This window comes from Cyrtonyx montezumae, unplaced genomic scaffold, assembly GCF_038088225.1.
Source record: "Cyrtonyx montezumae isolate F1298 unplaced genomic scaffold, pur_monq_1.0 scaffold_0, whole genome shotgun sequence".
Lineage (NCBI taxonomy): Eukaryota > Metazoa > Chordata > Aves > Galliformes > Odontophoridae > Cyrtonyx > Cyrtonyx montezumae.
This window is the reverse complement of record NW_027071824.1, coordinates 23,909,155-23,921,795: the sequence shown is the minus strand read 5'-3', so window position 1 is coordinate 23,921,795 and position 12,641 is coordinate 23,909,155. Positions and strand designations below refer to the sequence as shown.

At 38.5% G+C, this 12,641-nt stretch overlaps 1 protein-coding gene across 1 annotated transcript in view; it reads right to left on the bottom strand.

The window, feature by feature from the left end:
- LYST (lysosomal trafficking regulator) overlaps positions 1-12,641 on the bottom strand; it is a 75,496-nt gene that overhangs the window by 46,358 nt on the left and 16,497 nt on the right. The window contains exons 2-7 of the mRNA XM_065730102.1: positions 12,546-12,630; positions 11,053-11,251; positions 8,948-9,038; positions 3,810-5,892; positions 1,473-2,493; positions 20-181 (exon numbers count right to left, since the gene is read on the bottom strand). Of these exons, the coding sequence (XP_065586174.1) occupies positions 20-181; positions 1,473-2,493; positions 3,810-5,892; positions 8,948-9,038; positions 11,053-11,244 (3,549 nt within the window). The 5' untranslated portion in view covers positions 11,245-11,251; positions 12,546-12,630. The remainder of the gene's footprint in view (positions 1-19; positions 182-1,472; positions 2,494-3,809; positions 5,893-8,947; positions 9,039-11,052; positions 11,252-12,545; positions 12,631-12,641) is intronic.

The following is a 12,641-nucleotide window of genomic DNA, read 5'->3' as shown; positions in this document are numbered from 1 at the left end:
TTTAGTTAGTGTTTCATACCTTTTGTGTTTTCTCTTCAGAATGATCCAGGTCGGTAGAAAATGTGCCCAATGCAACACGAAGCAGAGAATCAAACAGAGGCTTTGCCAATTCAGTTTCTAGCAGTTTTGACTGAGCAAGTTGTTCTCGTATTTGCATTAAGATATCATCCACACAAATATTCTAGAGTTGGGAAGATAAACATTTTGATTAATTATTGATTTGACTAACTAAAACAGACCAGTACTTCCATTTAACAACTCCCCCTTCCTCCTACACCCATCAGTCTTCCCAGCTACAACTGTCAGACTTCACTCCATCTCCTACAATAACAAAGACATGCTTTGCCATGCCAAATACTTTGTAGGTTAAGCAATCTGCACACTGAAAAATCCAGGCAACTTACTGTTTCCTTCACGTTACACGTTAAAGTGCTGTTTAAAAAAAGAACCATGTCCTCTTTCCTCAAGGATCACGCTCTGGTCACCATTTTCACCTAAAGCTTAAGATGCAAGTCACTGTGTACAACTTGTTTCTTGCCTACACGTCTCTTCTCAGACTCCAGCTCTATTTCACATTCTCCAGTGAGCATCCTTTCAGAAGTCTCTACCACCCTTCAACACCCATTAGCTCAAACAGTCAACACAGAGTAAGTGACTGGACAAAAAAATTATACAGGAAAAAATGGTACATCATATCCAACTAGAAAAAAAACAGTCATTGTCAGTCAGCAATATGAAGTAAACAACATCCACCACTACATTTGTGGGCAGAGGAAGAGATCCCTTTCCTCTAGCCAGGACTATTTTAGACCAAAGAGAAAATCTTCATCTGCTAGGATCACATTTCTGACACAGTTCTCAGACTGCAGATACATTAACTCAAGATATATTAATCCAGAAAAGATCACGTCATGCTAAACTTTGCCCTCAGCCATATTGAGCATGCTAACTCAAATGGTAACACACTGATGAAAAAAATAAATTGGAAATACAATACAAAAAAGCCAACAGGGTAAACATCTTATCCAAGCTGGATCACTCTGCCATTCCACAAGACTTTTCCAGCCACTGAGAAACAGAGAATCAGCATAAACAGGGATGCAATCCAAAAGGGATGGAGTTAAAAATGACATTAAGTTAGAGGACAAGCAAAGAGGTACAGGATGCTAACCAGGATTTTACTACATAAAGAAAAGGACAACAAGTTGACACATGGAAAGTTGCCTGCTCAGAAAAAGCAAGTGGAGTTTGTCCATCTGCCTGCTCCTATTCATGTCTGCTGACCACTACCACCATCAACTCGATATACTGATGAACTGCACGCCTTAAAGTATGACAGAAAATAAGCAGTATAACAAGAGTAAATCTTTCTTGCTTCAAACTCAAAACAAACCAACTCCTTCTGATGGATTACTGTTAAAATAACGTTGCACATAATACAATTGAGGTAAGCTAAGGAAGTTACGCATTACCTGATGAAACATCTCTGCTTCCATCTTTTGCTGTGTGGTGCTTGCACTGTGTAGACATATCGTCAGCAGAGCTTCTAGAAGTCTGACACCCTGAAGTGCCCATTCAGTTTCTTCTCTTACAGAAGGCTTGATCTCTTCAGGATTTGCAACTGAAGCACGTTCCCTACTTGCAGAGCTGTCATAGGAGACACTTTCAGACAGCAGCTGCTCTGCAACAGCAAGACTGTCAGAACTACTGAGCTCTGATTGTGTCACTTCTCCACTTTTAGGGAAGCGAACAGAGTCATCCTTGCTGAGATGTTCAGCCTGAGCACTCCCATGTGAACTTTTGCTTCCACTCAACGTTCTCTCCCTTTTTTCTTGTTCCTTCTCCTTATTTTCCACAAGTTTCTGAATTACAAGGATTAGTAGTCTATGGCATGCTTCAAAACCTCCAAGTCTATGGAACTGTCTCTGGAAAACCGAACTATACAAATAGATGCAACGACACACAGACCAAATATCAGCAGCTCTATGAATATGTTCCAGAGAGGGCAAAGTAAGGCTTTCCAGTGACAGACACGGTAATTTACGGCCTAAAGGCTCACTAGCTGTACTATCATATCCTGATGTATCTTCAGAGTCATTAGCTGAATCCAGATCTCCATCTGCTTCTTTACTTACACATAAAAATGCAACACAGAGAAATAGGTTTATTGTGTTAACATGAACATCTTGACTCTCAAACTTTTTCTTTTTTGGGTAAGCCTCTTTAAGGCCAGCATAAAACTTGCTCAGGCTTTGAGGAACTTCTGAAGCAGCGTGCTGGCTACAAAGAGAAGCAGGCAAATCAGATGCAGACTCCTTGTGCTCGCCATTGAGGTCTTCCTGCTCTGGCACTGCTTGGTCTTTCTGCTGTTCACCAAGGCAGAGTATCAAAGTCTCTAACACTTTCAAAGAATAGCTTCTTAAAGTATCTAAGTAGTTTAATTCAGTCATTTGATTCACTCCATTACAACTCAGAAATAAGTCTCTAATCACCCTGTAAGAGAAGCATAACAGAATTTCCTTACAAATCAAAATCAACAAGTTCATTATCTCATAAGATTTCAGGAGGTATTCCTAAGATGCGACATCTAAAAGTAATCCTGATCTACACACCTGAGTGTCACCGAGGCCAAATCACGTTTACAGTAATTGCTGTGAGCACTGCATCTCAGGTATGCAAGGTAGGTTTGGGGGGGCTTGTCTGCATTACTCCAGAATCTTTAAGTACCATCTATCTAGCAGAGGAAAACTTTTTGTATGCCCCTACATCATAGCTTACCAACTTTACATAGGCTTGACACCTGTTAACCACTAATACAGACCACAACAATGTATATGATGCACAAAGGATTAAAGTGTTCAACTCTGTAACATCTGCTCTGCAATAGTACTTCCATGCAACTTTTTATTAACAGTAGATAGTCAGACTTCTCAAGTCCATGACTTTGCTAGGAAGTAAACTGCTTCTCAAATAAACCAGAAGTCTTAAGATTTTTACTTGCTATGTCTTTGTTAACAGTTTTAAGAAAAGACTGCTGAACAGTATCTAAAGCACATTTCAACTTTGTGCAATAGTTATTGCTAAAGGTGTTCTGTTTTTCTAATACTGGCATACATCCAAGGATATTTTCTCTATTCTTTCTATTGCCCATGTATTACGTTGAGTTCACAAAGAACGTGGGATAAGTATATTTAAGTTCCTTAACATATCATTTGCTTCAACATCCACCTTCCCTCCCCTCCAACTTCATTCCTTCATCTACTAAATTCACTTCATCAGGACTCCAACAGAAAAGATCAGAGTCCTTCATAGAAGAAAGGACACATTCGTATTCTTAATAAAATACGTGGACGTTTATTCAAAAGCTAACTGAGTGCACAACAAATAGAAAAAAATCTATTTTGTATCTTAGAAGATTGTTTTCTCTTTAAGATTCACCTGTTGTAGATACTAGGAAAAGGGAAACAGACCAGAAAATTTAGGAGAAATTCTCACCAAGAAGTGAAATAAGAACCTGTTCAATACTGACTCACTTTAGCATAACAAATTAAGAGGCATTAGACAAAGATCTTGTTCTTACACTCTGTTTTGACTTGAAGGCCATAGCTCATCATTGGAGAACCATAAGCTTTCTGCAGCTTATGAATCTAACAGTAAGTCTTCTGCTGTTTTCTTATCTCTTCATCCTCTCTGTGATATCCAAATGCAAAATACAGTCCAAACAAGATTTATGCTCTAATCAGTAACAAACAGAATTCTGTGCTAGATAATTAGTGTGTTTTCAATTAATAAGCAGAAATTCTACCAACCTGGATTGAAGCAACGCAGGAAGTGTCTGCAAGTAAATCTGAAGTACTTCGTAAGGCAAACTCTGACTATGGTAACTGCTTGTGTGTTTATCAGCTGTAGTTAGTCCCAGTTGTTGAGCATGGTAAGCTAGTTCAACCCCATTTTGAAGCACTGGATTATAAATACAATTATATAATTTCCACTGGACCACTGCATTTCCCTTTTGAACTAAGTGGCAAATATGGCTTGCAACCTGCATACCACGTAGTTTGTCATCTTCAAAAACAACGTCCTGATAAGCCTCCAGTGCATCCCATCTCAACAACACATCTTCAGATCCACTGCTAGGCAGAATTCCCTGAACTCTGCAGGAGGAGCTAGACGCAAGACCAGCATCACTAGAGTTGCCCTGCAAGGCACCTTCCAACTGCAAAAGCTGATCACAGTCAACAGTACATATATTGCACGATGCCTGTATAATTCTTGGAGAAACTTCTGCTCCACCCAGCTGATCCAGTATAAACTTGTTAAGGATGTTCAGTATGTGCTGTTGGAAGTTTTTTAATATTGGTAACTTGGAAGCACGAAGCAATGGGACAATCACAGATTTGGGGTCCATACAACAGCATATTCCTACATTATGTATACCTGAGAGAATCTGAACACAAGTACTGCTCAGAGAAACTTGCTGCAACAAGTACAAACACTGGTGTGCACAAACAGCAATGCAACAGCATCTGTCAGGATAATTAACTTCTCCATCAGCTGTCTCAAAGGGATTTCTGGAAGCTCGGTTTTTAAAAGCAGATACAGAGAGCCCAGACAGATCTCTGTGGTGATGCATGAAGTAAGAGTACTCACACCGTCTGTGCCGTTTTCTTGTACACACTGACTGATGGAGTTGCTCTGATTTCACTTTTTTGACAGTGCTGATTATTTTCATGATGCTGTTTATAAGGGCTTTCAGATGCTCTGGGGCTTCCGCAGGTACTCCCTCATTCTTCATGCACAGCCATTCCATTTGAAGTACAGTTGCTTCGAACAGCTTAAAACCTTGATGCTGTATGAACTCATGAACAAGGTCTATAGCTTGGCTAAAGTACAATGGATTAGAAGCTGCACTCTGCAGGCAGCGGATCAAGATCTGCAAGACTCCTTCAATAACTTCAGGCAGAAGCAAGGCTCTGTGATGGTATCTAGATAACACAGAGTCATCCTGAATGAGCTGCTGTAATGTTTTCTTATGCTCTGGAACAAAAGGATCAGGCTGCCTTTCCAAGCAAACTCTGATTTTTAATGCTGCTTCAAGCAAGTCTGTTACATTTCTTCTCAGGTTGTCAGGCATTGTTTCTGTATTGCTTATATCTAAAGACAAAAGATGCAGCACCGTTCGAAACAGCATCCTTTGGATCAGAGCCACAGGTTCTTCTGTCCACCCAGCAGAAACCACTTCATTTTCTTTGTTACCACTTAGATTAGAGCAGTCTCCAAATCCTGATAAGAACTCAGTTAACGTGGGCACCACACTAGCTGAAAGAGCAGAACTGTGATTCAAAGTAATGTCAAATCTGCACACCTTCTCTAGCAGGGACAGTAACACATGGCATAAGTCAAAAGGAGAGTTATTCATATTGCTCTCAGCAATTTCTACAACTGGCTCATTCAAAGTCTCTGGATTTAGCTCATATGCTGGAATGATTTGGCTGGAGTTTTCTAGATGAGGAACATCAGGATTAGGATTTGGTACCGCTTCAGTAGGTAAAAAGTCACTTCTACCTAAAAGATACGGGTCCCTAACTGGATATGTTAAAAAAGGCTGCAGGAACTGGGAACGTCTGTGTTTCATTGTTACAGTGCTCTTGTCATCAGAATTGCCTTCTGAATCTGAAGTGGACAGCTGAGATCTCCTTGCATCTCGCACAGAGTAACGATGGGTGGTTTTGCGCATACGTCCACTTTTCCGAGAACGAGGATTTAGCTGTGCAGAAGCCTGAAGAGATGAACGAGTGCTTCGATCTAATCCTATTTTTTCCTGAGTAGATTTCACACTTGAGTTGTTCTCTTTGGTCAGGCAAACATCTACTGTAAAGGGTATATTAAAACCTGTTGCAAAACAAAGACAAAAGAACATTAAAAGAACATTCAGAAGCATTAAAAAAAAACAGGAAAAATATCTGAATATTTTAGCTTCAAAAGCAAGAATAGTATCATAATATGCCATGTTTTTGCATGTTTTACATTTACAATATAAAAAGTCAGAAACAATTCAAGTTTAGGAACCACACCGGCTTTCCTTTAAAATCCTAGACAGCTTAGGTGTAGGGATAGATAAATTGTGCCAGCATTTTCAAGAACTTACTTGTAAGCACAGTTACTCCATCCTCTTAAAAAAATAAGAGGATATCAAGGCAGATGAAAGGATTTCTTAAGGGAACAAAGGAAAGTTTAGTTTCAAAAAATCTTCTGGCCTATTACAGCCACTAGTTATAATCAAGTTTGGTTAAGTTAGACACACTAATACAGTAGTGGGGAAACATCAGTCAGCAGCACTCCAACTCCAGGATATTTTCTTTTACATAGCTGGGGAAGCAGTTCTAGGCAGCAACAGAAACATTACTTATTTCCCACCGTATCATTTGAAATATTCACGGTAATCGCTGCCAAACAACTCCACCCTACAACAAATAAAAACTGAACTCTAAGGGGAGCAAGAAAAAGTCTTCAACTTGATGACTCAGTGTTGCTTTATGCAACTCACATGCTAAAGGAGCTGTGTGCCTTAATTGACAGCCCTTTTCTAAGAATGCATGAACATATGGTTACAGATTATTGGTAGTAATTAGAAAACACCTTTAAGTACAGAGTAGATGCTTAAGTACACAGGTCTTAATCGTTCCAACTTTAACTGTTCCAAATACAAGAAGCAGACATATGTTGTGGACTTTCAATGCCTTTCTTGCAGTGAAGGACCCAAACTGGACACAGTACTCGAGGTGCAGCCACACCAGTGCAGAGTACAGGGGGACAATTACTTCGCTGCTCCTGCTGGCAACACCTTCTGATAGAAGCCAGGATGCCATTGGCCTTCTTGGCCACCTACACAGTCTTCCAGCTATTCTGCCCCAAACCTGCAAGTGTTGCTTGGGGTTGAAAGTGAAGGACCCAGCACTTGGTCTTGTTGAACTACAACCCATTGGCTTCAGCACAGCTATCCAACCTGCCCAGATCCCTTTGTAGGGCCTCACTGTCCCCCAGAGAGATCAACACTTCCAGCCAACTTGGTGTTATCTGCAAACTTCTGAGGGTGCACTCAATACCCTTGTCCAGGTCATCAATAAAGATACTGAAGAAGACAGACCCTAGTACCGATCCCTGGGGAACATATGAAATTTAAGTCTTATTCAATGGACAGGAAGTTTATGAAGAATAAAATGTAAGTCAAGTGGAAACACTGTATTGGTCAACTCAGACTATGAACAGGTGAAAAAGCAGACGGAAAAAAGAAGTTCATGCTCTTGGAAGAAGTCCACCATCATTTTTAATCAGAGGCAGAACAGTATATGTATGCTTTGTGCATTAAATTAACCAAGCAATCAATGGCAAGGATTCTCCATCTACTATGTCCAGTATTTAGAGAAAACTGTGATAGTTAACAATAATGCACCACTCAATCACTTAAAAAATACCAAAGCCCACAGTACAGATATAATCATTAAACTGGAAGAAAAGACCCTTATGTGAGCAAGCATGACTGCTCCTTACTGTTTCATAGTCATAGCTGCAATGCCTGCAGAACAGCTGCTTCTGAGGCAGGAAGTCCACTAAGAGTATTTTACCAAAAAAAAAAAAAAAGGTATTTCCTGCACGGGAAGAAAATAAGCTAGCTAATACAGATGGGTTAAGATATTCTATTTCAGATCAAGGAAAACAAGCTCTCTGTGCAGAACTGATTATATCATGTTTACTGCTTCAATACTGCAAGCTAGAAATTTGTAGGTGAAAACTACATTATTCAAAGCATAAAATGAACATATTCTAAAACCTATTAAAACAGCAGTATTTTAAGCTAACATTGATAAAGTCACTAGGCTATCATAAGGCCAAAGTATTTAATTCAATCATGCTTCCAGGGACATGGAAGAAAGACGCAAGCAGGGTGGTTATTTACAGAAAGTACTATGAAACCGGCACTCTAAACACTGTACAACTCAAACAAACATTAACAAAACCCTTCGATTTACAGGGCTTTAAAATTGCAAAGAACTCTGGGAAAAGCTTCAGGTGAGAATCCTTCAGAATTCTTTCAAACATACAATTAACTTGCTTCATCCTCTGTTGCATCTTCTATAAAAGAAGGAAGAACACAAAAACCCCAACTCCCCCCCAAAAAGTTGCTGTCATTTTAGTTCACTTTTTGCACAGTTTATCTTGTATTTCCTCTTTAATCTCTATTTTGTATCATACCTTCCACTTCTTTGATTTAAAGAGCTCTTTCAGCAAACGAATCCTTGTGATTTAATTCTTCTGTTCATACATCAGTTTCTCCTGACACAGAACATCCAACTAAGATGGGGTCGGATTCAGTTCATAATTATCCACTCTTATTCGATTTTCAAGGCCTACATCTGTGATATCCATTCTACTCTGATACTCCATTACCTGTTAGTCTTTAAGCCTATTCTTTAACATTTCTTTAATTTCAGAAGAAAAAAGTTTCACTCCAACTCTGACCAGTCTAAAGCATCCTGTTGTGTTTTTTTTATAATTAACTATTAAGTCTTTCCTCTTCCTACCCACCATGAAACACTTCACATAAGCAAAATCACACTTCTAAACTCCTTTCCACTCTTCCCCATATCACCTGAAAAGCAAAAAACCAACCCACCAACAACAGAAAATATCTCACCTCACAGTTCAGATGCATGATAACATGAGCATCACCTTGTACATAAACCAAGAGCCTTTACCTTCTCTGTACGTTTTCCCTTGTATGCTGACAGAACACTGGTATTTTTAAATTTAATTCCTCTGTAGAATTTCCACCTTCGTTCTATATTTAGAGGCCATGTATTACAGTGGACTTCTTTGCTTGCAATACAAGTGTACAGATACGCACCACATTTATTAGCTATGGTATTAAGGATCTAGAACATCTTACCTACTGCTTTTTCTTCTTGGACAGGGATTTTCCAGACCAGTGGCAAAAGTGACAGAAGGAGAGTCAGAAGCTCTTCCCGACATGTCAGCTCCTGTGTTTGGAAGAAAAAGAAACAGATTTTTCTATGCAGAACTGGAAAGATGACCTAATCGCAAAGAATGTTACAACCATTAACTGGAGCCAATCCGAAAGCATCTAAAGTATTTATTAAACTTTTTCAACTCTTCATATACAAAGATCTTCAAATCCTTTTTGAAGAACAAATTCCTTACTCATCATAGAAGAAAACCAGGAGGTTAAAGTCGAAAGCAAATAAGAAGGTGAACAATTCCAACAGTTTAGTGGTTGCTATACATCATTATCGGTGTGGTTTCAATCCTAAAAATCAAGAAATTCTATCTCCACTCTCATTTCCCATTTCAGAATCACAAAAACCCAGCCTGAGGATGTTTGTAGCTGATATCATTCAAGGACATACAGCTGAAGCAACACCTTTTCCCAAAACCTCAAGACAGCAAATAAATGAAGGTGTGTGAAGATAAGCAACAATTTCGGTAAGCTGCAACATTATGTTAAGAAGCTTACTCAACTTGCTTTTAACTGAAGATTAGAATTTAAGAGTGCCTTGTAATGTTTGCATACACCCTTATCTATAGAGATTTGAGATTCAGAGTTGTTAAAAAGGCATTTGCAAATGTTAAGAGGTAAAATAAAAAGTGAAAAACCTACTGTTAACTTAATAAGCTACCTATTTAGAGATAATCTACTTAAAATACTGCATATTCTGTGCATGTTTCTTACTAAAATTTTAGGAAATTAAGTTAGTGAGGTTAACGAGTCAGTAAGCAAAACTGATTATGGATGACAAAGCAGCATCAATTTCTTTTTGCCAAGAATGGTGGAAGCCCCAACTCTGGAGACATTCAAGGTCAGACTGGACCCAGCTCTGAGCAACCTGACATAGCTGTAGGTGTCCCTATTCATTGCAGGGACGTTGGACTAGAACATCTGTAAAAGTCCCTTCAATTCTACGGTTCCACTTCTGCGTACATAAATGCATTTCTTCATGCCAGCAAAGTCACCCGGTTTGGTTCAAAGATCACCTTAACACTGATACTTCACCTGAACTTTCACAAAAAAGAAACAAAAACCAAAACCCACCCACTTACAGCCTCTGAATAAAACCAATATGCAAAGGTCAGGTCTGCACATTCCGAAGACTGAACCACCAAGAATCTCACTACAGGTTATTAGATTAACATTGAAACTTGCATTAGATATGGTTTCACAAATTTGCTTGTGTTTTCTTTATCTTTTTCATTTGGAAACTTTTGGAAATGATGGAAAGTAGTGATCCAGTGAATTGTATAAAGAATGAAAAAATAAAAAATTTAAAGAGCAAAGCAAATACATTACAACCAAGTTCACTAACGAGGCAAGTCTTTCAGTTTCAGAGCCTTTTTTTGAAATAATACTGCCAGTAATGGATGGGACTCCACATATGGGGGTAATTTAAAGGTGTCACAGTGAAATGTGACTACAAGTTGTAATGGAACTATAGGAAATCCAAACAAGATAGAACAAACTCAAGTATCCATCACCCAGTCATAGCACAATCAGTGAGAAACAGCCACTCACAGAACTGCATTTAGCTTTCTAAGAAGCATGTTTTGTTGAAAGATGTACACTGACTTAACCAATAAAAAATTGGAAAGGTTTTGATTTTATTGCTTTAAAGTAACCAACACTGGTTTTCACTACAGGCTAAGTAAGCAGACACATTCCTCTCAACAATTCTACCCTACTGCATTTCTACCCAGCTGCTGAACTCAAGATTCATATAGCTTAACTAGCTAGAAGTTTAATAGCCACCAGTATTAGCTGTTACATACCTGTTTGCCAGCTATTTTTAGTTTTTTGTTCTTGTTGAAGGACACAACAAAACTTCAATATAAACCTTTAGACTTCTAGTCTAATTAACTCACAGACTCAGACAAGCATCAAAAGGCAAGAAAATCAGTACCAAGACAAATCCCTTCTATTCAGAACAGTCAAAGCTCAGCACACACAAAAAAGGCTTATAACCAGGCAAGAAAAACTATTACCTGATCAATATTAGAGTTTAGTGTGGTAAGCAAAATAAACCCACGGCCTTGAACTAAGTACTGTCCCAGGGCAGCCATATGAGTTTCTTCCTCTTCATCTTCCTTGGCTTCTGCCCTCTGGACCACTGCATTGCACAGTCTGTTGACATCAGTCAAGAATTCCCGTGCCAGTGAATTACTGGCACTGCTCATGTCTGAGCTGTAAGTAGAAAGAATAGAAAGTGAATTCAACAGAAAACTGCATTTCTTATGGAGAAAAAAAAAAGAAAAGAGGGAGAGAAGGTCATTCCTTCCCACTGTCTTCTCTCTGAAGCATGGAGGATCTGTAGGACTGAGAAATCAATATACTAATGTATGATGGAAGGGAACAGGAAAGATAAGCTTATTTCAGTAAGACTTCAGCTAACAGCCAGTGACCCCAAACATTCATTTTATAAAACCATCAGGTAAGCCTATGGCCCACAGCAGTCATTCACATTGCAAACCTGAAAGTTAAAGACATTTTTAACTTAAAAAAAAAACCAAAAAACCTAGATGTGATCTTCAATCCTTATCTCCTTTTGAAAGATATTTCTTCAACTGAAAAAAAGAGGGAAATAGGTAGTAATTAAAACTGCTCTGCATCATATATGCAGTCAAATATTTTATCCGAACACTTCATCCACTAACAGTATTCCAACAGTATACAGATTGTTTCAAGGAAAAAAAACAGGAATGAAGATAAAAATCAGATTTCTGTAAATATAATACTTTTGATTTATCCTTCCTCTTCTCCCCTCAAGCTCTTCCCTCAAAGTAAGATTAACTGAGTGGGTGGCAGTCAGTACCACATACTTAATTCAAGATATTTATTCTGATAAACATGTTCAGGAGAATATGCTAAAAGCATTGGTACTGACCCCTAAACTGATTTTATTTTAGGTAATACATGCAAGGCACTCGTACACTTTCTATATTGACTGTTACTAAACAACATTTAAAGTTCTCTTATACTACAAATACTTTTGTTGGTCAACATGTTGAATAGTTCAAAAATAAGAAGCCAAAAGAGATGTAAAAGGTAGCTATAAAGAGCTGATCAAGGGAGTTGCTGATGAAGGCAGAACAGAAACAAGAACTGGTGACAGCAACTACAGAAACAAGAACATTTAATCCACAGAAAAGTCATTTAATGAATACTACAAAAATGTTTAACTTCTTTTATTCCTGAATAAGCATCTCAAGTGAAATCTTCAAAACTCAAATACTTTCACCATGTCCAAGCCTAGAACATCCAAATGAGGGCCAAATGGCCTGAGGTCACTGAAATGTGATGGATGGATTAGTACAGCACGATCAGAAAGCATCTACATACAAGCATTAGGTCGAAAATCAGAGCTGGTAAGAAAGAACAAGTTCATTAGAGCTGGTGTCAAAAAAGCTCCTTTTAGTGGCAAGGCTGAATACTTCACACATAACGACATTTTCTGAAGCAGTAACAGAAAAACTCTTACCAGAATTACTCTGCCAGCTTAATACATTTAGCTTCTAATTAGAAGGAAAAGGAGATATACCCAGGAAATATCACTCCAGGTTCACCTGTTTGGAAA